Source organism: Rhinoraja longicauda, chromosome 27, assembly GCF_053455715.1.
Source record: "Rhinoraja longicauda isolate Sanriku21f chromosome 27, sRhiLon1.1, whole genome shotgun sequence".
NCBI classification, from domain to species: domain Eukaryota; kingdom Metazoa; phylum Chordata; class Chondrichthyes; order Rajiformes; family Arhynchobatidae; genus Rhinoraja; species Rhinoraja longicauda.
The window spans coordinates 16,312,823-16,339,431 of NC_135979.1; the positions used below are offsets into that span (position 1 = coordinate 16,312,823).

Consider the following 26,609-nt stretch of genomic DNA (forward strand, 5'->3'; position numbering starts at 1 on the left):
GTTTTTTATAATGACAGTGCGGCACACTGGCATAGGTAATAGTGTTGCTGCCATGCAGTATCAAGCTGAGTTTTGTTCTGACTTCCAGTGTTTTCTGAGTGGGGTTGGCATGTTCTCTCTGTCTTTATGGGTTTCCTCTGTTCTTGTTTCCTTGCTATTTACAAAGATGTGAACATTGGTAGGTTATTTGGCCGCACATAATGTGCCCCTGGTGGATATATAGGTGTAGAATCTGGGGTCGTGAATGGGAATATAAGGTGAGTTGGTCACAGTAAAATTAGTGGGTTATGCAATTACTCTGAGCTGGCTTTGAGTTGATTGGGCAATTGGCAGTATCTGTCAAATTGAATGCATTTGCATTGAATTAAGGCAAAATTTAATTGTGAAAATAATGAATCAAAACCGTTCTGTTTGAACCTAAACTCAGGTTTGTGTGGGTGAAAAGATTTTGCTATGTATTCAGCACTTTTTCTCCTCCAATTAGGCTAACATGGTGAATGAAGCTCTAATTTTCCAGAGAGGATTTCTGGTAACAGCTTCCCAATGTCAGCAACCTCGAGAGGTAGGATGTTTTCTGTAATAAATGTCAAGTTTACAGTAATTATTTTTAAATTTATTTTAATTGTTTTTATTACCATTACATTTGCATTTGTTTTGAATGCAACGTGACGATACTATATGTATCTGATAGGTAGTCAAACTTTGCTTACCCGTGCAATCAGCAGACCATTAATAAGTGTCCGCTATTGTTCAGTGATGATTGTCTTGCCCGAGCTGGAAGGTTTTGGCTCTGGTCCCAGTTTGTGTTACTTGAGTGTTGCACTGAAGCAGTGCCATATTGCCTAATGTACAGACTTTCAGGTGGGACTTTTTATCCCCAAGTGGACATAATAGGTTCCACCTCACCATTTTGAAGAAGAGCAGAGGAGTTTTATTACTGGCCTGGCGAGTACTTATCAGGCTGTGAAAATTAATTATATGGTTGTTATTGCTGTTTATGAGAATTTGTGTTTTTAAGTTGACTGATGTTTGGAACATAGCCAAACATATGAAATATATTTCATGTATTTTGTTGGCTACCTCAGGGTACCCAAAATCTAAGTCACCTTTTCATATTCAGATTCTGAACTGACTCCATCACCACTGGATAGGCTCAGAATCACATAGTTGCAATGCAGAATGGGGGCATCTCTATCCCATCAAGTCTATATAAACTTAATGTAAGAATATGTCTTCAAGTGCCCTGTAAATTCTGTATCCATACCAGCTTTATGTGATTAATTCAGCTAATCTTAGTTCTCCTGCCCTCTCCTTCAAATTGTTTTCTTTTAGATCCTTATACAGCTCACTTTTAAATACCACAATTGAATCTGCCTCCACCACTTTTGGACCCTAATCACTTGCTGTATTTTCCCAAACATGTTTGGAGTTTTCTGCATTCATCCTACTGGCTCTCTGGCTCTGTCACTCTGGCTCTTGACAATTATGCCAACAGGAATAATTTTTCTCCATTTATTGGTATTTTCAAATGACTCTCATCAATATTCTCTCAATCTCACCTGTTTCAAGGACAGCAAACCCATTTTGATAAATTGTTCTGTGCCACTCCAAAACCGTTACATCTTTCCTAAGGTGTGATGTCTCAGAGATTTATCATGACTTGCATTTGCACTCTGCTTCTGCTTATAAGGCCCAGGATTCTATATGCACATTTCACTGTGTTTTCAATCTGTGTTTTCAATATTTCCTCCAATTTTAGCAAACTATATGCATCACTCTATTCCTATGCCCCTTTTTAACGTGTCATCTTGTTTATATTGCTTATCCTTGCACTTCCTACGAAAATGTAACGCTTCACATTTCGCAGCATTAAACCCGCATCTGCACTAGTTTCCAACAGCCTGTTTTGTTGGATTATTTTTATCCTTGCAGTTCACAGCACCTCCAAGTTTTGCATCATCTGCAAATCTGGAAAAGCGATCACCGCCGTATCCAATCATAATCTTGAAAGTGAATGGAGACTGCATTCACCACCTGCCTAAATAATTGTGTCTCAAATATTTATGTACAAATATACAAATTGAGCATATGACTGGTGCATGTACATTTTGCATATCTTGTAATTCTGCATGATAAACTGGATCCCAATATGTTTTTTGGGACAGAACTATGGCTTCCGCCATGTGTTTCCAAGAAAACCCTGACGTCATTGGACATGTGCCTGGTATTAAATTCCAACAGATGCACATGAACTGGCCTGAATTTTGGGTGTATATATCGGAGCCCATAAAATAGTTGGAATCATATTTCTCTTCAGTAAAGGGAGTTTTTCAAATGTGTAGCACGAATCAAAATGACATATCTAAATTTCTAACCTGCCTGCCCTCAGGCCATTCGGCATACAATTAGCCACTTAGACCATGATGGGTCAATTTGATTCTTGTACTGTGCTGAATTTGGGATTCATTGCCAAAACTATAATATTTCTACAATTAACTTTTTGGAGAGAGTGTTGTCTCTATTCAATCATGATGGAGTTTGCATTTTCTTCCTGTTACTTTGGGTTTTGATCTGGTGTTCCAACTTACCAAAAACTCGCTGGTAGGTTCATTGTTTTACCTAATGTCTAGGAAAGTGAAAACAATTACAGGGAAGCTGATGATTAGGAGAGGGAGCAAATTGCAGAGCTCGGAAAACGCGGCAAGAGAATGGGACCGTTGAGATTACTTTTGGGAGCTGTCATGGACCCAATGTCAAGTCAAGTCAATTTTATTTGTATAGCACATTTAAAAACAACCCACATTGACCAAAGTGCTGTACATCTGATTAGGTACTAAGGAAAAAAATGAAACATACAGTAGCACGCAAACAGTTCACAGCGTGCTGAATTGCATCCTTCTATGTCATCTAAGTAATGTACAGATTGTACCTTAGGCCAGGATGTTGAGTGTATTAAGCAGTAATGCTGAAAAGAGTTAATGGATATCGAGAATCACAGATGAATCAGCATTTAACTGAGTTGCCAAAAATCTGCCTGTGGATGCAGAACCACATAATATCATATGTCATCAGCTTCATAAAGGCAACAAAGTGTGACTATTGAAAAAAAAAAAGAGAAGCAAGGAACTGCAGGTGCTGGTTTAGACAGCATCTCTGGAGAACATGGATAGGTGACATTCCGGGTCACTACTTGCACCAGCACTTCAATGATTGAGCATTAGCCTGTGTAAGTAAGGATTCGTACAGCACAGAAATGGGCCCTTTGGCTCACTGAGTTTACATCAGGCAGAAGTGGGTGGATAGAAGTTGGATTGTTGGACCTATGAAACTCCTGAATTGCAGTTATTACTATTTGATTTTTTTCCCTGAAATGTTTCATTTATTTGGCATGAGGAATCAACAGCGGAGGTGGGGAACCGTTCCCTCTCTCCAGAGATGTTGCCTGTCCCGCTGAGTTACTCCAGCTGTTTGTCTCTGTCTTCAATTTATACTTCATAGGGAATCTGGTAATTGAAGTATTTTGCAGTCATTTTTTTTGTTATGGAAATCCTAATGTGCAGTAATGCCGAGATGTTTGGTTGTTTTTTCCTTGCTAAGGTTTCCACCAGAGACTAATTGAGGTGCCACACAAGATTAAAAATAGCTGCTAATTATGTGCTGCAGTCATAATTGTCTATAAATTGCTTACTGATGCAGTTAATTTCAAGTCTCCCATTGTCAACAACTTTCATGTTCTCATTGATAAAGAGCATTAATTTTGTACGTGCATTTTAAAATATAAGGTTTTCTTAAATGGTTCCTAATGAGTGCTTTCAAGAGGTTGCTTTAGTGAGAAGTGGTTATTTTTACAGTAGAAGTAAATATTTGGACAGAGACAGTGAGACTGAATATTTGCAAAGGTGATGGCTAGTTTGACAGCAAATTAATGTAAGACTTTAAAATGTGGTAGATGTGACCTTGGGCCCACCAATTAATGATAATGAAAGGATGTGTCAACAATCAGCATTGTGGTTTTATTTTAAAATATTTATTCCCAACAACTGATATTAAATATATCAATTTAATTTAAGGTGTTGACGATACCTCACCTGGACTATTATGTATAGTTTCAATCTCCTTATTTAAAGAGTGATATATTTACATCAGCATCAGTTCAGAAAATGTTTGGCAGATTAATCCCCCAGATGAAGGTGTTTTATGAGGAAAGAATGAGCAAATTGGGTTTGTATTTTTTGGAATCTAATGGAAAGAGAGATCAAGAGAATGTTTTTTTATGGGGGGAATGTAGAATCAGGATCAGTTTTAGAATAAGGGTTCACGCATTATAGACAAATTTATTCTTTGAATCTGGAGTCTTCACGCCTTTCCTCTGGTGAAATCATGGAATATTCAAGGTTTAGCTGAAGGTTTCAGAGCAAGGAAGGAAGATAGAGTGGAGGACAAGATCATATTGAGCTTACTGAATAATACTTTATCAACCATTGCTAATGAAGTGCTGTCGAAGCTTAGATACTGTTATAATGTATGTAATGTAGCAATTAATACTTGCCCACCATACACAAGCAGTTATAATGAAATAATTTAAGTGAAGTTGATTGTAGCTTGGCTAATACTATCACTCTGATAAAGCATCTACTTGTAATTTTACCGTGGAATCTTTTATACCCAATTGAGAGGGTCAATTGGGCTTCATGGTTAAGGACCAGCAGTTCAGCATTTCAAATGTAGGTGTCCTGGCATGACAAGGATGGATGTAAAGGAAATGGGGTTATCGCATTACTGATTAAGGAGAATGATACCGTTGCCCAGGAGAGAGTATCTTGGAGAGATCATAAACGGGGTAGAATTTGGGGTTACAAAAGGTGTAATCATTGTGATGGACTTTATACTGTGGGTCTGCCAATAGCTAGCAGACGCTAGAGAAACAGATGCAGGCAGATCATGGAAAGATTATCACCATAATCTTTGGTTATTGGAGTGTATGATCAGAACTTCCCCAAGATGATTGGCACTCCCTTAATGCTGGGGGCTTACTTGAGGCAGAAGTTGTGAGATGCCAGAGGGTTTCTTGAATGTAGGTAGTCCATGAAGGAATGGGGCTCTACAAAGTCTTGTATTGGGGAATGAGCCTGACCAGGTGACTGAAGTTTCAGTAGAGAAAACAGTTTGAGAACAGTGATCATAATTTTGTAAGTTTTAGAATAGTTATGGTCCTCGGGTGAAAGTGCTAAATGGAGCTGGTGGGGGAATTACAACAGTATTATGCAGGAACTGGGGACAGTACATTGGAAATGGATTTTTGAGATGGGGATGGGGAATCCTTATCTGACATGGGAATCTCTTAAAGGTCAGCTGGTTAGAGTTCAGGGACAGTATGTTCCTGTGAGTATGAAAGATAAGGATGGCAATGTGGGGTAACCTTGGATGACAAGAGAGATTAATCTTAATCGAAAAAAGAAGCATGTGTAAGGTTTAGGATGCTGGAATCAGATGAGGAATACAAAGGAAGTGGGAAAGAAATTAAACTAGAATTAGGAACATTAAAAGGGGCTATGAATTGTCCTTGAGAAGGTGGGTTAAGGAGAATCCCTGGGCATATTATGTATTTACATTCTATGATTTAATTTTATATTAATGATTATTTTAGAATATACTGCTAAAAGGCAAATACTTTTTTTGGATTTGTATGCTTGGAACAATTCTGAGATGGCACTTGGGGTCTTCTAATCAATTATCTGATCACAAAGGCCTTGCAAATGCCAATTGTCTATATTTTTTGACAAGATTTGCGACTCTCCATGCTTACAACTATGACCCATTTCAAACATTGGATGTCACCTGGTAATTTTATAGCCTCTGGTAAATTTTCTGCTCCTTAGTGTGGCTGTTCTTTACATTGTCTGTTAAAAGTCAATAATCAAATCATGAAGGCACAGAATGAAAAATGAGGATCTCATTTGGCTTATTTTAATATATGTTCAAATTAAAATCTCATTGAATTTATTGCAATTAATTTGAGGACAGATGTTTTGTGTTTCCGATATTCTTGCCTGAGATGAAAGGTACAATGTTCAAACTCCTCTGTAGAGACCCATTCTAGACCGAATAGGTGCAATAGTTAACAAGTAACATGTTTGTCAAAAACAATCCTTCAGAGGTAACTTGAAATTGATTTGAATGTAAACAACAGACATAAAATATTGGCATTGTGTTAAAATTAAATTTTTTTGGTTACATTTTAAGACAATGCTATGACCTTAATAACATAATAATGCTTCACCATTTTGGTATTAAATATTTAACAGAATAAAGAATGTGAACAGTTAATAGGTAACTTTACATGTAACTTTATTTGACATCAAGGAGTTATTTTAAAATAGTTTTATCCTCATTGATCCTGGAAGTAACGTTCATCCAAGAGGTTTTATTCGCAACCCATGTCCTGACCACTGGCAAAAGATCTAATCGGTTGAATTGTTTTTGACCAAATTGTCTGAAATTTGAATTTTCAAAGGGAGTTGAGGAAAGATTTCAGGGTTAGGAATAATAGGGATTACAAACAGAATGAATGACTGGGTTTGGGATAAATGCTCTTTCCAAAAATCCCTAGGGGCTACTGGGACAAATGGCTTCTATATCCAAAATTCAAAATAAAATGCAAAACTGATTTCTCATTGAAGAATAAAAGCAGATCTTTAAAAGTTTGTAACTTGATTATGGAAAAGGCCATAATCACTTTTAAAATTGTGCTAGTGGGTTTTAACTATGAATACCTATTTCCCAACAGAAATTTCAAAAACAACTTACTTTGTATAAATTATTATAGGAATCTACTTAAATATCGGTTTATGTTTGTCATGTGAATCAAGATACAATGAATAACTTTATTTTGCCTGCTATCTGGGTAAAAAATACTAAACATGAATACAACAGGTAGTGTGAAAAGATTGAATTGATTTGAAAGGTACAGCATGGAAACAGACACACCGGCCACTGAGTCCACCATTGATCACCCATCCACACCTGCTCCATCCCACTTTCTCGTCCACTCCCTGCAAACTAGGGACAATTTGCAAAGGCAAATTAACCTACAAACTCTCCCATCTTTGGGATGGAAGGGGAAATCGGAGCATCCGAATTAAACCTACAGATCACAGGGAGAACTGCAAACTCCAAACAGACAGCACCCGAGGTCAGGATTGAACGCGGGTCTCTGGTGCTCTGAAGCGGCAGCTCTGGCTGCACCAGTGTGCCGGCCGAAAAGAGAGATGAAGCAGATGAAGGAGAATATAATATTTACAGATACAGAGAAAAGTGCAGTTTTTTTTTTTAAAGTTCAAGGTCTGCAATGAGGTAGATTGGAAGATCAGGAAAACAACCTTGGCATGTGAGCAGTCCATTCAAGATTCTGATGTGGGGAAGAAGCTGTTCTTAAATCTGGAGGTACATTGTTTCAAGCTTTTGTATTTTTGGCTTGATGAGGTTGGGGAGAAGAGGGAATGACCAGGGTGACCCTTGAAAAGGTTAGCTTTAATAAACCTGTGGTTCTAATTTGATTGTTTGCAGGAGAGATTGTGAGAGTCATTAAGGAAAATAGTGCAATTACAGTACAACTTAAGAGCATGTTTCATTGTGAGGAACTCAAAGCAGAAAGAAAGTACAAAATGCGATCTGATTTTTCTCCACGGTACTTTAAAGTGGCTTCTGGAAGCTCATGAAATGTTGAAAAATCTGCTGTCTTTATTACAAACTGGTCTGTATATGGGGGGTGGGCAGGGGTTATGAAAGCAGAATCAATGAGATTCTTGCAAATGAACACTATTGAGAATAATAATATGGCCCAATGCCAGACATTTGTAATCAGATTTATTTGTATTGCTGTACACCTGGTTGAATGAAAGCTCAGAGTTGACTTAATAAATTGGGTTCCACACAATAGTATGCATGGTTTGAGTTGCATCATGCTCCTTTATCATGGATAATGTATTATGGTTATTTACCGTGTATCTCTCACGGTACCTCACCACGCTATGTTAAAGTCAATATTTGTTGGAACAATTAATAAGGTATGGAGAGAATTATTTTGCCATTTTGATGATAATATTTCATGTGCTGATGCCTGTTTTACCAATTTAGAACTTTTTGTGAAAATTATCGCATTAAAAGGGAAGAGAACAAATAGTCATTAATTGAAAGTTTACAGTAATGATGAAAAGTTACTTGGGTTTTGTTGCATTTATGCAGGCTCTGTATTTAATGTTATCAGAATCAATGTTGAATACGTTCATGGGATCTGGTTTGTGGCCCTTGATTAGGTCAAATGCTGAGCTTGACTAATCTACTGCAAATAAAATATCTTTTTTTTCAAGTGCCCTTCACATTTTTCAGGATGTCCCAAAACACAGTCTGGCATGTTTTCCAAACCACAGCAACTCTTATGTCACCCTAGTTTTTTTTTGTGAAATGTTACTTAATCCCTTCTTTTCACAGAAAGGTGAGATTGCAACCAGCTGACAACTGCTGACATTCTCACTAGGATAGAGTAAGGGAGCTTCCATCCCTCAACTTTCTCTATTGGTGGTGAAGGGGGGGAGGGGGGGGGGGGGGGGAAATGCCCTGCACACATCTCCTTAAAACCTTCCCTGCTGACCTTTAAAACTATGTCTAGTCTTTCATGTTCAACCTTGGGAGGCAAAAGGTTCTGACTGTCTACATTATGCAGCTCATAATTTTATATACCGCTATTAGGTTTCCTTTCAGCCTCTGACACTCCAGAAACAACAATCTGTTTTCCAAACTAGTGATTAGTCTAATTCATTTCACAGTGAATGACAGGGTCCTGGGGACTGTTAAAGAATTGTGGGATCTAGGAGTACAGGTACATAGTTCTCTGAAAGTGACTCACAGGTAGATAAAATGGTTAAAAAAAGGCATTCGCCTTCATCAATCAAGATATGGATAAAATAAGTTGGGACATTGTTACAGAAGCATTGGTGAGGCCACATTTGTAGTACTGTGTTCAGTCGCCCTGCTATAAGAAGGATGTAATTGAGCTGAAAAGAGTGCAGTCAAGAATTGAGGTTCTTGCCAGGGCTAGAGAGCTGAGCTACAGGGAGAGGTTGGGCTGGTTAGGACTCTTCCTTGGAGTGCAGAGGCTAAGGGATAATCTTATAGAGATGTATAAAGTCATGAGGTGAATAGATATGGTAAATACACATCCAGGGTAAGGGAATCAAAAATCAGAGAACATGGGTATATAGTGAGAGCGGCTAAATTTAATAGGAGCCTGAGGGTCAACTTTTTCATTGAGTGTGGTGTGTATATGGAATGAGCTTCCAGGGCAGGTAGTTGAGATAGGTACTCTAACAGCATTTACAAGACACTTGGAAAAATATGTGGATAGGAAAGGTTTAGAAGTTCCTGGGACAACTGCGGGCAAATGAGACTAGCTTGGATGAAGCGTGACGAGTTGGACTGAAGGCCCCGGTTCTGTGCTGCATGCTATGATTAATGTTATTTTACCCCTGAAGGTTGAAGTCTCTCCCACCTCCATCCATCTCTGTATCCACCTTTTCCAAGTACTGAAGTAAATTAAATTGTGTTTTGACAATGACATTACACTCATTAGGGAAGAGAACATTTTCAGAAACTTTAGTCGTAATTTTCTATAGTTGTGCTTGTTGCAAGCACAGTGAATAATGTATTTTACTTTTGATGTTCTGTTTATTACGCTACATTCTGCAATGTTTTCTGCAATTATAGCAGTGTTTATTTGCTTTGTCTCTTCAGGCTAATTTGACCGCACTACTCCAGCCACTGTCCAATAAAATTGTGCAGATTCAAGAATTCAGAGAGAAAAATCGTGGATGCAAGCAGTTTAATCATCTATCAGCAATTAGTGAAAGCATTCCTGGTCTTGGATGGCTGACAATTGTGAGTATTTTATTGCAAAAAAACCCCAAACATCTGGAGGAATTGAGTAGCATCAATGGGAGGGAAGGGGAATTGTCCACGCTTTGGGCTGAAATAATGCAAAAGGAATGAGAATGAAGAGGAATGATAACTGGTATTAAGATTGGGAGGGGTGAGATGAGCCAGTAGATGATAGGTGGACCAAGGAGGATTACAGGCAAATGTAGTCGGAAGGAGAAGGGGTGGTGTTGGAGACAGATGCAGGTGGATGGTAGGTGGAAGCTGGATCGAAAGGGAAAAAAGACAAATAGAAACCAGATTTGGGGGGGGGGGGGGTGTAGTCAGCTGCTGGGAGTGAGATCAGCACCGGTAGCATTTATGTACCTGTTACAATCTGATAAGTATTATCTCCATAAGCATTTGCTTGTTCATTTAAACATGCAGCCTTTCCCAGAGGAGAGCAGTTCCTTAATAAGAACACAGTAGAAAATCATGAACATATGCCATACTTTTTGCTGTGTTCTTGTTAAGGAGCTTTTATTTTGTAAGTGAACTTATGGCATAGATTTACCACTCAGTGCTGCGTTGCAAACTGGAACAGCGATTATGTTTAGGAAAGAACTGCAGATGCTGGTTTAAATCAAAGGTAGACACAAGATGCTGGAGTAACTCAGCGGGACAGGCAGCATCTCTGGAGAGAAGGAATGGATGACGTTTCATGTTGAGACCTGTAACGTCGCCCATTCCTTCTCTCGAGAGATGCTGCCTGTCCCACTGAGTTACTCCAGCATTTTGTGCCTCCAGCGATTATGTTGGTGGTTGTGGAGTCACTTGCTGGGTAATATATGAGATGGAAGAGATTGCCCAGCCTGAAGTGGAGAATGAGTAAAATGAAAACAAATTGTTAACATTGTAGCTACATTTGGGTATTGTTGGAGCTGAAGCAAGTGTACTTTCTATCTGTGGTGTTGGACAGCTCCAAAGGGGATTGGAATGTGTTAAAGTAATGTAATTGCTGATCTAGTGCGGCACAACTTAATTCTGCCAGCAAGATACATTTTTGAATAATAAAAAAAAACTTGTATTTTTAAGTACTGTGCGGATTTCCTGATGTTGCCTTTTAGAAACCGCCTCTTAATTGTTTGCTTTTACCTCTGGATAAATATCAATATGTAGAATTTCCCAACACTAGGGTCCTAATGACCCTTAAGAACTTTGAAGTCCCTAAAATAGACAGCAGACTTTATACTGACACGCAAGCGAATGCAGCTGCTGGAATCTGGAGCAACAGACAATCTGCCGGAGGAGCTCAGTGGGTCGAGCAGTATCTGGTGGGAAATGGTCGATGGGTTGGAATCCTTCAACTGTGACATCTTTGTCAATTTCACAGGAGTCAGTTCCAATTTTAATCCTGTTTGCTTGGTATTGGTGGCTCCTATGCTAATAAAGGGAGGTTGCAAGTGTTTGAGAAATGTGCACGTGATGAAAATTCGTTGAAATCTTGATGGCAGAAATAATTTTGAGTGTATAAGAATTATAAAATTAGAGGCATTGAAATTAATGAAATTACTTTTTCTTTGTAGACTCCAAAACCTGGCCCTTATGTTAAAGAGATGACCGATGCTGCTACGTTTTACACCAATAGGGTTCTGAAGGAGTACAAAGACACGTATGAGTACCATTTACATTCTTTTGCATTTAATGGAATCTGTTAATACTTACATAGTCTCATTTTCTGCAAACTGCGGTAATGAGATTTTGCATAACTTTTAAATATCCCAATCAGATAATTTAGCTGCAAATCTCACGGCTGTACTTAATTTCTGTACCAAGTAAGACTCTGAAAACAATCAGATAAAAAATTATGCATGCTTAATTTAAACATTTAAACATTTAAATACATGCAGATGTTCTTCAAGTTGATGCTTTCTGTAATTACAATCAAAAGTTGGGATTGCTTTAGTTATAAACTTGGAAATTCAGAGTGTCTCTGAGGATCCTTCATTGCTTCTACTCTGGGGCTGTAGAGAGCATCCTGTCCGGCAACATTACAGTCTGGTTTGGGAACAGCTCTGCCCAGGACAGGATGGCCCTGCAGAGAGTAGTGCGTTTGGCAGAACGCACCATGGGAACTACACTCGTCCCCCTGCAGGACCTATACATCAGGAGGTGCAGATCCAGAGCAAGCAAGATCATGAGGGACCCCTGCCACCCCAGTAACGGACTGTTCCAGATGCTACGGTCAGGCAAACGCCTCCGCTGTCACGCTGTGAAAACGGAGAGGATGAGACGGGGTTTCTTCCCACAGGCCATCAGGACTGTCAACTTTTATAACTCTAGAGACTAAATTTTTGTCTACACTATAGTAACTTATTAACTTTATTTATATGCTGTAACTGTAATTCTTTTTTGTGCACAATCCGCAGGCATTGCCACTTTCATTTCACTGCACATCGTGTATGTGTATGTGACAAATAAACTTGACTTGACTTGAAATATTCACCAATTTCACCTAGACTTGAATATTTCCAGCATTTTCTGTTTTATTTTAAACAGATTTCCAGAATATGTGGTATTTTTCTCCTGTAAATTCCCAGTGCATGAAGCATCTTTCTATTTGCATCCACCAGTTACTTGATCAATTGTGATCAAGTAATCAATTTATTCCCAATGCAGTTCTGATCGACATCTAGTGTAGGAAAATAACTGCAGATGCTGGTACAAATCGCAGGTATCACAAAATGCTGGAGTAACTCAGCAGGTCAGGCAGCATCTAGGAGAGAAGGAATATGTGACGTTTCGGGTCGAGACCCCTCTTCAAACTGAAGAAGGGTCTCGACCTGAAACGTTACCCATTCCTTCTCTCCTAGATGCTGCCTGATCGGCTGAGTTTCTGAGCACCATCTTGTGAATTGTAATGAATTATCTAATCTTAAAATATTTCCTTCTCTCTCTGGGATGCCAAAAAAATTGTTTCATCTCGTATCACTAATGTTGACCATGAACCTATCAGAATGCTGAGGAAGAAAAAATAATCTAATTCAATAATGACTTTCGGGGACAAATATCTGCCGTTTGTGCCTGGGCTTTGTGTGACTTGAGGCAAAGCGACTGTCCTCTGAAATGACCTTGTAACCCAAATAGTTCAGGGACCAATTCAGGCATTGGCGTCATTAGTGACTTTGCCTCTGATGTTCACATCCTGTGAATAAATACAACTGAAGGGTCAGATTTTAGTTTTAACCTTTTACATTGATCTTGAAGTCAAAATGGCAGCAATGTTTTAATCACGCCTTGCAAATATTTTTTCATTTGATTATGTTTCTTTAGGATAAATGACATTTAAATGTTCTACCCTGTTTCTCCATTTAACAAGATCATGGATGATCTGTAATAAATGTCCATGTTGCCTCTACCCAATTTATGTATACAAACCATATTAAATTGTCTCGCAAATAACAATGTGTTTTCAGCCTGCTTGCTTCACTCCACACTTGCTTCTGAAAATTACACCTCTTAGAGTAAGAGTGAGGCAACACCAAAAAGAGGGGGAAGAGGGAGTTTGAGTGAGCTGCTGTGATGAAAGACATGCATCACAATTTTTTCAGTAAATTACGAAAAGAAGGGAGGGTACTTCGGTAACAAAAGTAGACGTTCAAATTCATTCTGTTAATATTCTTCCCACCTAACAACTGCAACTCGAAAGCTCTGACTTTTTTTTCCTCACCATAAGCAACAGCTCCAGAGGAAGCCAGCATTGATCTGGAGATAGTGATAGATACAGCATGATAGTTATGGGAAGATCTGATGGCTTCTATTTCAGGTTTTGGTGCCTTTTACCTTTCCCATAAACCCTTTTTGACTTAAGCTCCCCTTGTTTCTTGCTACCCTGACATATTTTGTGAGAAATGTAATAAATCTCATACAGAGGTACACAAAAAGAAAGAGATGCACAGAAAGCAGTGATATGTACACTAATGAACATCATCTTAATATTTCAGTGATAAGCAGCATGTGGATTGGGTCAAGGCCTACATAGGTTTCTGGACTGGACTTCAGGCCTACATCAAAGCAAACCACACCACAGGGGTTTCGTGGAGTAAATCTGTGAGTGATTCTTTTTTTTGTATTCTGTTCTTAATTTGTTTTGTTCATTAGATTATTGTGTCTTTACTATATGGAATTGCACAATCCAGGGTGATGCAGGTCACTGATATCGTCTCTTGTTACAGTTCTGCCAGTGTCTGCGAATATTGCAGTGCCAAATGTAATCTTTGCTAACCAATGATTTATACTTGCCATGCCACTTGTGACCACCTGGGGAGCCATTGGCATGGGCTCAATGTCTTTGCATGCTCTTTCTCATTGTGGCTGATTGCTTCTGTTGTCAGAGCAAATGTTAGCAGCCATCTTTGACAATAGCAACCTTAATGGAATTTTGATATTCCTCCCTTCCCCTTACCCATGTGATGTTAGAGCAATTGGGCCAACTCATTTTCTTCCTACCTTAAGATAAGTTAATAGTATAGATTAGGAATCAAACCTGAGACGTTGTGGTTTATTGCTGCAATTACTGTGGATATATTCATTCTCATGGGCATTTGGAAATCAAAAAGACATCTTTTAAGCATAAATATACTCTGAGCTTCTGTGTTTTTCAAAAATGATTTGGAAGGTAATGGAAGCTTGGGTGAAATGGGAACTGGCCATTCCCCGGGGATATATTCTCTCCCTCCAGAAATTACAGCATTGGAAAGTGCAATAAATTGAATAAATGTTATTAATTGGAATAAGAGTATTTATAAATCTATAATACTTTGAATTCAACGAAGAATATGGGAGTTAATATTTTCTCAACAAAGGCAGTTTCAATGTAAACTCACCAATGTAAAATATGCATAAATGGGCATTTAGACAAGATTAAAAATGTATGAAATAAGCTACCCGAGGTTGAAATTGGTGAAATGTAAAAAATTTAACTCCTGGATTCATTTCAGGGTTAATCCAGCTTTTTGTGTCTATCTTTCATTTCTTCCTTAATAGAATCCCGTGAGGAGCAAAATAAAGATAAATATTTAATAATGATAAATAGAAAACAATGAGAAAAGAATCATTGTCAAGAGATTTTATTTTCCTTCCAACAGAAGGTCTGGCTCTAACATAATTTTCTCAATTGCCTACTTCAAATACATGCATTTGTCTAGAGGAGTTTATTAATCACAGAACCAAAAGCAGATTCAATTGTATTCATTGTGCTCCAGGCTTTCAATGGAAGTGCCTTTTAATCAGCTTTAGTTTTCATTGCTCAAATCAGTATGCAATGTTTAGTTTAGCGATGGAGCGCGGAAACAGGCCCTTCGGCCCACAGGTCATCGCTGACCAGCGATCCCTGCACACTAACACTATCCTACACACACTAGGGACAATTTTTACATTTACCAAGCCAATTAACCTACATACCTGTACGTCTTTGGAGTGTGGGAGGAAACCGAAGATCTCGGAGAAAACCCACGCAGGTCACGGGGAGAACGTACAAATTCCATACAGACAGCACCCGTAGTCGCGATCGAACCCGGGTCTCCGGCGCTGCATTTGCTGTAAGGCAGCAACTCTGCCGCTGTGCCACACATATATATTATGTATATATATATATAAATTTAAATTATACATATCATGTATAATTTTAACAATTGCACAATAAAAATTACCATTAACTATTCTCGACCTATGTATTTTGCAAATGTCCAGCTCAATCCTCATTTTTATCCAATTTCCAATTAACTTTAAATGAGCCAAATCAACTAATAGATGGGATGGATATCGAGAAATTGAATTTGAACATGAAATAATGAGGGTAGCTGGGGATTTTTTTGTGAAGTACGATGATGAATAAAGAAAAAATCATTTCCATTGTGTAGTATTGACAAGGGGCTATAAATTCAAATTGGAGAATGTAGTGAAAATGTGAGCATTGAACTTAATTTGAGCGGCAGTTATCCTCCCTTCGACCTAAAACCCATTCCAGTGCCACCATTAATACCAAATTGTGAAACTTAAGGGTGATAGAAAATTAATTTAGGATTTTGAGGCAAATTTTGTCCAAGAGTCTGAATTTGAAAGGAAATAGAAATCATTTTACATTTTTCTGTGGCATGGTGGTGCAGTAGCCTTGCAGCTGCAGGGACCAGCGTTTAATCCCGACCCAAGATGCTGTCCAATATACAGTTTGTTATTCTCTCCATGAGTGCAAAGGTTTTCTCCTACGTCCCAGCGATTAATATGCTGCTGTAAATGATCCCTTATTATTGATTAATGGAAACATTTCAAAGGAGAGTTGATGGGATAGAATTACAGACTCATACAGCATGGAAACAGCCCCTTCAGCCTAATTTAGCCGTGCCGACCAAAAAGCCGCCTCTAAGATTTTCTCGAGTTTGGCCCATATCCCTCTAAATCTTTCTTATCCGTGATAGAGAATAAATTGAAAGATGTCAAGGAAATACGGCAATGGCGAATGGGATTTGCTCACCGGGTAACTTGCAAAGACCCGATGGGTCAAAAGGCCTCTTTTACTTTGTTACAAATATAAGATAAAATCTATTTAGAAGATTCTTCTTTGTTATCAATTTGATATGGTGACATTTCTAAATCTTGTCTCAGCAGTATTTATTGACACTTTTATCTTGGCCTATGGTATGGAAAAATATATCTCTATCTTGTTTTCATCTCCCAAGGGTCAGATAGCAACTGTCTCTGCTGGTTCTGCTCCACCGTCTGGAGGAGCCCCTGTTCCCCCACCACCTGCACTTCCTCCTGCACTTCCTCCTGCGGTTTCTACAGGTGACACAGAGGGTTCACGATTGGCTCTGTTTGATGACCTTAATAAGGGAGCCAATGTTACTAGTAGTAAGTAATGTACAGCAAGTTTGTTGTTGATAATTATTCTAAAAGCAAATGTAATCGAGCGATAATATCTACAGATGTTTCTGAACCCTGACAGTTGGACCTGAAAAAGTAAAGATTGTCCAAAGCATTAGAGTATCCCTTTTTGAGGAAAGGGTGAATTGTAAGGAGGATTTATTTCGAACAAAACTTTTGGTAAAGAATGTAAGAAGGAACTGTAGATATTGGTTTACACCGAAGATAGACACGAAATGCTGGCGTTGCTCAGCGGGTCAGACACAATGCTGGACCTGCTGAGTTACTCCAGCATTTTGTGTCTATCTTGTTGGTAAAGATATGGCTACTTCCTTGGGAAAAAAATGTAGTATCCATTATCTTTATGGGAAGTCTAATGAACAGTAATAACCCCGTATACATTAAGCATCTAAGTGACCAGTTGGATTAAATAAAAGTTTAAATATCCTCCTCTTCTTCCACTTCATTCTCTGCTACACCATTCACAAGATAAATTGTGGGTGCAGCTTGCAAAATCCCAATAATGTTTATTAAAACTGACAATTTTTCTGTTTTAGCATTAAAATGTATTTCTTTATTCACAAATCTAATCTCTTTTCCAAGATTGTGTTCTCGACATCAAACCTGGGAGTTTGTACTTTTGAGAAATTAACATTTATTTTAAGTATGTTAATGAAATTGAATTCAGTTCATATCAGTGGTCAATAGCTAGCTGATATGCTGACAGGAATTTAAGGAGAAAGTGGATGAGTCTGACAACTCTCTTAAAAGTGCATATCAAATGGGAGCTCTTGTTTGATCCTTTAAAAATAATTCAAATGGGAGGAATCGCACAGTTGACTTTGTAAAGGACTTGGTCACGAAGGAATTTATTAAGTGTCAAAGAAAGCTTCTTTAATCATTACATAGAGGGCACAAGACTGGATCTCCTCTTAGGGAGCGAGCAATCCAATCAAAATAAGGCAAGTTGAACTCTCATTAATACTACCCTATTATTTTACAACTATCTGCAATCTCCCTGCACATCTGCTCCTCTAATCCACACAGACATTTGAGAGGCCATTAATGCAGTCCTAAAAAAAATGTAATTGTTCCTTTTCAATTTCTAAGTTTTACCCATATAGCCTCAGTGGACGATCCTCCAAGAATATTCTCTCTGAGCACTGTAGTTGTGTCTGTCCTGATCAAAAAAGCAACCACCCCTTACCTGCATCTCACAACTGCAGCATCTGTATCCTGGAAAATTGAGCCGCCAGTCCTGCCCTTCTCTCAGCCATGTTTCTGTTACGATCTAATATGCCAGTGCCCTCAGTCCTCGCCCTGACTCGGATTTGTCTGCCTTACCTGTTAAACCTCTGGTATTGAAATAAACAATTTAAACCACTGGTCTTTACAGTGCACCTGCCTCCCAATCTTGATCTTTATTTCTACAGTTTATAAATACAGCGTGGAAACAGGCCCTTCAGCTCACTGAATCCGTGCCAACCAGCAATCGCCCGTGTGCTAGTTCTATCCTATACACCAGGCACAATTTACAGAAGCCAATTAACCTACACACCTGCACAGCTTTGGAACGTGGGAGGAAACCGGAATGCCCTGAGAAAACCCAGGGGGTCACAGGGAGAACATACAAAACCTGAACGGATAGCACCCATAGTCAGGATCGAACCTGGGTCTCTGGTGCTGTAAGGCAGCAACTTTACCTGTGATACTGTGTTGCACCTTATTTGTCCCTGTTCTCTTATCTGCCTCCTTTCAACTCTGGGACTTTCACACTTCGCCCCGCCAATCTAGTTTAAGCCCTCCCATGTAACACTAGCAAATCTCCCTCATAGGATATTGGTCCCATTCCACTTCAGATGCAACATGTCCCTTTTGTGTAGGTTACCTCTTCCCCAGAAAAGATCCCGATGATCCAAACCCCTGAGCCTCATTGCCCCACCCCCGCACCAGCTACTCAGCCATACTTTCATTTTGCTTATCCTATTTCTTCCCTCACAAGCGATTACCACCCTTGAGGTCGTACTTTTAATCTCTTGTATTCACTCCACAGGACCTCATCCCTTTTCCTACCTCTGCTGTTACTACTGATGTGCATGTGACCTCTGGCTGTTCACCCTTCCCCTTCAGAGTGTTCTACAGCGACTCTGAGACATTCTAGACTTTGGCATCAGGGAGGCAATACAGCATCCTGACATCTCATTTGCAGCCACAAGATCTTGTATCTGTCCCTCTCACTATCAAGACTCATATCACCATAACCCTCTTTGACTTCACCTTCTGCTATGCTTCAGAGCCAGGCGTGGTGCGGCAGACCCGACTTTTGCCCCTGCTCTCCTCTGAAAAGTAATTCTCTCGGTATCCAAAAGGGTCTACGTGTTTTTGAGAGGAATGTCCACAGGAAATTCCTGCTTACTCTCTACTCTTCTTGGTTTTATGTCTGTACTTTTTTGTCTTCTCAGCTCTGGTCTTTGTCCAACCATTTGCAAATCAAGCCTACTCCCTCATCCTTACCTATATCTGCCTTTAACTTGCCAGACTTTATCCTGCCCCCACCTTTCTTCGAGCTTTCTGTTCCCCCCCCACCACTGTCTGAAGAAGGGTCCTGACCCGAAGCATTCCCCAGAGATGCTAGCTGACCCACTGAGTTACTCTAGTGCTTCATGCCTTTTTGTAACCAGTGCCTGCAGTTCCTTGTATCTGCATGCTAAACTAAGGTTTTCCTAACTGAATTAGTCACTGAATGGTGATTCTGAATCATCATACTGGTGATTTTTCAATTCTACAATCTCTCGACATTGTCCTCAAATGATGAGGAAGAAAATTAACACCATTTACAAAGTCCTCCCTTCTCTCGTGATGCTTGAGATCCCATCTACAGGTGACGACTTGTCTACTTTATATTCAGCTATTCTAGTAACAGGCCCTTATCAATTTGTAGCAGTCTTGACTATCGCGTCTTCTACGACATCTGACAGTGTCTTCCTTGGTCAAGGATGATATCCTGAGTACTTATTTACTATCCCAACCATCCCCTCTTCATATGGTCCCTGATCTGGCTCTCCCCTCTTCTAAATATCTGCTTATCATTCTGCTGCATTGAACAGGTGATGAACTAAAATGTTCCAGAAAAGCACAACTTGATTCTGCTGTAAACAGTCATAAATTTATGCAACATGGAAACTGACATTACGGCCCAACTCTTCCATGCTGACCAGGTTGTCAATCTGAGCTAGTTCCATTTACCTGGGTTTGGCCCAGATCACTCTTAAACCTTGCCATATACCTGTCCAGGTGTCATTTAAGTATTCTAATTATAAATTCTGTTAACTCAGGGCTGAAGCATGTACCAAATAACAGTAAAACCCACAAGAATCCTGCATTAAAAACTTCAGCTGGACCTTTAGCTACTGGTCCAAAGCCATTCAAAGCGGCTACTCCAACAGTGAAGCCAGCAGCCAAACAAGAGCCACCCGTGCTGGAACTTCAAGGAAAGAAATGGGTAGTGGTGAGTCACAAAATGTATTCAGTGTCCCAGAAATGATTTCATATGGGCTGGAGAATCACCTTCGTTTAGTTTTAGTTTATTGTTACGTGTATCGAGGCACAGTGAAAAGCTCTTGTTGCGTGGTATCCAGTCAGCGGAAAAACTATTGTGATTGCGGGTCAAGCTGTCCTGTGTATAGATTACATTACAGTGTATCTTTGATTTTACTGGGTTTAAGCAGCACATATTATTCAATAAATTCCAAATAAACCAATTATTTGTTTATTCTGGTATTTGCTCGGCTGATTTGGCTGTATTTCCACATGGAGCTCAATTGATTTTTGACATCCTATGGATATGGAGACACTCATCAGCTTTGCATGCTTAATATGTTTTCACGTGCCGATTGAAATAATGACCATATCTCTGCATGTCAATGGAAACCATTATAGTCTGGAAGCATTAAAATAAGGAGAGGTTTTATGATTGTGTAGACTCGAAGCTTGGGGGAAGTGGGTGGTGTGGAAGGGCTGATGTGGAAGATTCGAGAGATTTTACATTCTAGCTGATTTGTATTTGAGGTTTGTGGGAGTAGAAGCGTGTAGGGAGGGGGGGTCTGGGGTGTGATAGTAGCCCAGTTACCCCGTGCAGGATAAACTGAGTAGCAAATGTTTTACGTGGAAAAGTTGTCCAGTCTCTGTGTCTGATCATCTAGTAATCCAACAGCTGGAGGTTTGCCTATGGAAGGATGGGACTAAAATTTGACTTGGCCATGATGCTCATGGGGAAAATGGACACATTTCAACAATGGCTATTTCACTGAGCTACCGTGGGGTGACTGAGTGTGGAACTGCCCCTCATTGAGGAGCGATTAGGCTTGAAGTGAAGAAGAATAAGTCGGGCAATAATGTAAAAATCGTTGTTGCATATCAACATTTTTTTTGGGAGCGTGTAATCTCATTACAGATAGATCCTTTGGATAAAATGTCATATTTTTACAATTGAGAAGTGTCTCTGCATGATAAGCCAGAGATTGTGCATGAATTGAATTACTAAGTTTTCTCTTTACTACATGAGCTGTATTTCCACCTCATTTGTGAAATGGTTTAAGATTGTGCTCTGCTTGTAGGAACACCAAATGAATGCCAGTAACCTGGTTATTCAGGACACTGAATTGAGGCAGGTTGTATATGTCTATAAATGTACACAATCCACTCTCACCATCAAAGGGAAGATCAACTCCATCATTATCGGTAAGTGGAAATGTGCAAGGATTGAATCTTCAAGCTACTTTTTAAGAGTCTGAGACATATTTTACCACCAAACTAATCAATGAAAATAAATGTAATAATCTGCTTTACTTTCATCAAGTGAGCAAATTAATAGACCTGTATAATGTTGTGATTTTCCTCCCATGACGGACCCTATCACAAACTGCTTTGTAGCCAACAACTGCATCCTTTCCTTTGCAACTGAAACTGAGCTAGGCACTCTGGTGCCATATTTGAGCCTAAGTTGACCATCTATTTCCACTCTACACGACTTTACCCTGTCTCACCTTATCGATTAGTGAAACTCATCTTTTGCTTGATTGGCTCCCAGTTAAATATCAAAATGATTTTAAAATTCTTAATTTTTTTCAAGACAGTTTTGGTTTCTATCTTTTTCATGCATTATTATTCCTGTGCTCCTAGAATTTAAGAATCAGTTTTTTTGGGCTTTATTTGTCTGCAACTTTCAAGTATAATTTAAAAAATTGCATATTTATGTAAAAATACATTTTGCTGTATTCTCCATCTTGTTTAGTTTCGAGATACTGCGCGGAAACAGGCCCTTCGACCCACAGAGTCTGCACCGACCAGCGATCCCTGCATATTAGCACTACCCTACACACTAGGGACAATTTTTACATTTATACCAAGCCAATTAACCTACAAACCTGTACATCTGAGTGCAGGTAGATGAGACTAGGTCAGGGAGATTGGTCGGCGTGGACTGGAAGGGCCGAACGGGCCTGTTTCCGTGCTGTAGTTGTTATATGGTTATATGTTATATGGTTATCTTTGGAGTGTGGGAGGAAACCGAAGATCTCGGAGAAAACCCACGCAAGTCACGGGGAAAACATACAGACAAGCACCCGTAGTCAGGATCAAACCCGGGTCTCTTGTGCTGTGAGGCAGTAGCTCTAGTGCTACACCACCGTGCTGCCCTGATCAAATATGATACCTGTTAATTTTATACATTAATTTACCGCCTTAGATAAATTGCCAACAATGCTGGGCTATATTGGTAATTGAAAATCTCCATGCGCATCTGCAAACATTCAGTGAACAACTGAGCTACTCAAGTAAAATTATGAAGTCTGCTGAATTATCTGACATTCTTCAGTACATCGTTGGAGTTGTGACCATACACCTTAACATACATTGCTGGAATGTATCCAACCATTTAATCAATGCACAGAAGATTATGTAAAAATCCTTTTGCATCTATACGTGTAAGTCTCTATATGTAGGAGAAGACTTCCTAAATGCAAATGAGAGTGAACGTTCTTAATATTTATAATCTTAGCTTTGTATACCCTGATGAATATCCTGCTTCTTTTTGTTTTGCAGATAACTGTAAAAAGCTGGGTCTTGTTTTTGAACAAGTTGTTGGAATTGTGGAGATCATTAATTCTAAGGATGTGAAAGTTCAGGTAATTGAAACAACATATCTACTTTGCCCGTATCTATTTGGAAGAATTAAATGTTAGATGTGAACTGGTTGGAGGCGAAAATCAATTCATTTAATTTTTTTCACTGATATTTATATACACCCTCCAACACATATCATTAAAATGATGTTAGTATCTGCAAATATATTGGTGACCGTCAACTTCAGCTTTCCACAACTTTGATCTATCTATTGGTTTTGAAATGTCTGTCTTGCATCAGTACTAGAGGAGCGTGTCAACAGGGAGTGTTCGTAGTTTATAGCTTTGTTCTCATCAATTTATAGCCATCTCTGACATCAGCTAAGTCAAAAAAGGACAAAACACTTTCAGCGGATTGCAGGTTTCTGTTTCATTGGCTGTGTAAACTAAAAGTCACAGTCAATTTCATGTATATTATTCTATTAATTGTCAGTATAATCAAAATCTGGGCCATTGATTTATTATTAAAAGTAAAGAATATTATGCTGTGTTATGAAAGATAAAAGTTGCTTGACAATGCAAAGAGGACCAACTGCGGTCATTAGAAAAGAATGTCTTTATATTAGTCTTCGAATGCAGCTTTTATTTCCAATTGTGTCTTCTACTGCATGCCCAAAGATGAAAGGCTGTCACTTCCTGCGTATGCAGTTTAAAGCGTATGCGGTTATTCCTAAATATGCACCAAGATCGTCTCTAAGTTCTTTTCATTAGTGGAAATCACATCCACAATAGTTACACAATGTGTTGATAGCATGCACGTGCAGCCTCAAATATATGCAGATAGCAATGGATCACTTTACCTGCAAGAATCCAGTGTAAAAATTAAAGTGGGAAAACAATTTTTTACTGATTTTTGAATTGAGTTTATCAGTTTGCAAAATGTTCAGGTCTGAAGGTCTTACTTTCATTGTTTATGAAGGAAAACTTCAGATTCAGTAGATACACAACCAAACTCACCTTTTTCCACACTTTGCAGAAGTTTTTGAAGCTAATTTTGTTTTCTTCAGTTTTACATTTTCCAATATGCCACCTTTCTTGATTGTTTCTCTTTGGAACTTTGCTGTCTGTGCAAAGCCCATGTTCAATGTGGTTCTGTAATTTTTCTTCTGTAGGTTTTGGGTACCGTGCCAACTATCTCCATCAATAAGACCGATGGCTGCCATATCTACCTTAGTAAGGATTCTCTCGCTTGTGAGATTGTCAGTGCCAAGTCCTCTGAGATGAACATATTGATTCCTGAAAAGGATGACTTTGTAAGTACAATTCGCTAAAAAAAATTTTTTAATGTTAATGCGAGTAACTCAGTATCCCGGAGAACACAATGAGCAAAGGTTTATTGCTTTCAAGTTTATCTTTCCTTCTCTGTAATGTATTGCAAATGTGACATTTTAAGAAAGCCAGTTTAGAATAATACTCTTTTTATCTGACCACATTGCTACAATGGGGAAGGAGTCTGCATGTCAAAAAGTAATCCATGTTCATTGATTTGTCTTTCCTTGCTGATTGTTACTTCTCTTGGACATTTCAGATTAATAAGATTTGACTCTTATCAGGCCAGAAACACTTCTATTTCTGTAAGCCCTCAAAATTTAAAGGTGAACCAGTCAATTTCACCTCATCTTCCACTGACCGTTTGATGTTGAATATTAACATGGACAAAACAAGGACAATAATTGCCTGAATCGATCTGCTTGTGAAATGCCAAAAATTATGACTTCTGCTTACTGTAGCTGATATTGTCATATTGCACAGCTAGATGCAGATGTTGTAATTGAATGTCTATTACATTTTCAGTACATTTTATTGATTTAGTCAGGAGCTTGAAACTAGTTACTTCTGCACATGATGTCATGGAGAACAACAAATGGGATGAGGGGCAAGGTTGGAAAGTAGGTTTAGAGTTGAATGGTTTTTAAAAAGAAATTGAATGAAGAGAGGGAACATTACTCATTAGCCTTGAACTGTTGAATCTAATATATGCAACAAGTAACGAGACTGAAACAAAACTGGGGAAAATGAAGCTCTTGGATATGATATCATAAGCGGGCAATAGTATGGATTTATCGTAGTAAGGTTTGAAATAAATGGAGTTCAGGGAAATAATAGAATTTATGCTGCCACCATAATCTATGGAGTGGTCTTTGGAGAAGTTCAAGTTCAAAAAAAACTTTATTTGTCCCCGTGTGGCAATTTGCAAAGGCACGTAGAGCAGTACAAAAACTATTTGGTGTGGGGAGGTGGGGGGGGATTAGCAGGGTGAGCAGTGGGACAGGGGTGGTTGGGAGTTGAGGAGCTGAACAGCCTTGGGGACAAAGGTTGCCCTTCTCCTCTGTGTCCTACAGCCTGGGCAGCGAAGCCGGCGTCCTGAGGGGAGCCACTCAAACGCAGAGAACAGGACGTGTGAGGGGTCCTGTAAAATCCTGCCAGCTGACCTTAGCATCTGCTGGTCACATAGGGTGGAGAGGGCTCTGACAGGGAGTCCAATAATTTTGGAACAGACTTTGGCTGTGCTCTGCAGGCGGTTTCTGTTCTGAAGGCTGGAGTGGAGCCAGCAGGTGAAGGAGAACATGATGACGCTCTCAATGAAGGAGTAGTAAAACGTTATGAGGATGTCCTTGCTGACCCCAAAGGAGTTGAGCTTCCTCAAGAGATACTGCCGCTGCTGGCATTTTCTGAGGATACCCTCTGTGTTGGAGGCAAATTTCAGCAGGTTGTCGAAGACTGTGCTCAAGTACTTGTTTTCCTCAACAATCTCCACAGGCTTCCCGTGGATAGTAGTGATGACTGCCGCAGCCAGTTCCCTCTGCTTGTTGGAGATGGTCACTACCATTTCCTTGGTCTTGTCTGCATTTAGTTCAAGACAAGAGTTGTCGCACCACTCCACAAATGCATGAAGAGCTGAGCTGTGGTGCAGTGAGGGGCCTGAGAGCAGAGATAGGAGAACTGTAATCAGCATACTTGATCAAATGACAGTTTGGCTGGGTTGACCTGCAGTCATCAGTGTACAGAATGAAGAGCGGGGGTGAGAGGACACATCCCGGTTGATGTGTGTCAGAGGTTGGAGAAGGTGTTATTGACCAGCACTCTCTGTGACCTGTTGGTAAAGTCCATTATCCACAGGATTAGTCGGTCATCTAGGTGGAAACGGGTGGTGAGTTTCTCTGCAAGAATGTGTGGCTGCAGGGTGTTGAACGCAGAGAAGTCTGCAAACAGGAGCCTGGCTGTAGTGTTGGGGAGTTCCAGATGTTTATGTATGGTGTCTATAATGAATGCTTTTGCATCGTCAACCCCTCGACCCGCACAGTATGCAAACTGGTGTGGGCCCATCTGTGAGACTGCTGCCTTAATGATTTGGTTTTTGATGACCCTCTCCATAGCCTTCACCACAAGAGAGGTGAGAGCCACAGGCCTGAGGTCATTCAAGACCTTGATGGTGCCCTTTTTTGGTATGGGAATAACTGGAGTGTTTCCACAGCTGGGGGACTATGCAGCTGGCCATGGAGCTCTGGAATAGGAGCTTGAATAGGCCCCCTAGCTGCTCAGCGCAGCACCTTGGGGTACAGCCACTGACGTCTGGCCCAGGTGCTGAGTTTGATT

The 26,609-nt window shown here is 39.6% G+C and overlaps 1 protein-coding gene across 4 annotated transcripts in view; it reads left to right on the forward strand.

The window, feature by feature from the left end:
* The window catches only part of cap1 (CAP, adenylate cyclase-associated protein 1 (yeast)), a 43,463-nt gene that overhangs the window by 13,399 nt on the left and 3,455 nt on the right, over positions 1 to 26,609 (forward strand). For all 4 annotated transcript variants that reach the window (XM_078422899.1, XM_078422900.1, XM_078422901.1 and 1 more), the window contains exons 4-12: positions 485 to 562; positions 9,790 to 9,933; positions 11,496 to 11,581; positions 13,914 to 14,019; positions 16,647 to 16,818; positions 20,166 to 20,338; positions 21,447 to 21,570; positions 22,933 to 23,015; positions 24,125 to 24,265. In XM_078422899.1, the coding sequence (XP_078279025.1) occupies positions 485 to 562; positions 9,790 to 9,933; positions 11,496 to 11,581; positions 13,914 to 14,019; positions 16,647 to 16,818; positions 20,166 to 20,338; positions 21,447 to 21,570; positions 22,933 to 23,015; positions 24,125 to 24,265 (1,107 nt within the window). The remainder of the gene's footprint in view (positions 1 to 484; positions 563 to 9,789; positions 9,934 to 11,495; positions 11,582 to 13,913; positions 14,020 to 16,646; positions 16,819 to 20,165; positions 20,339 to 21,446; positions 21,571 to 22,932; positions 23,016 to 24,124; positions 24,266 to 26,609) is intronic.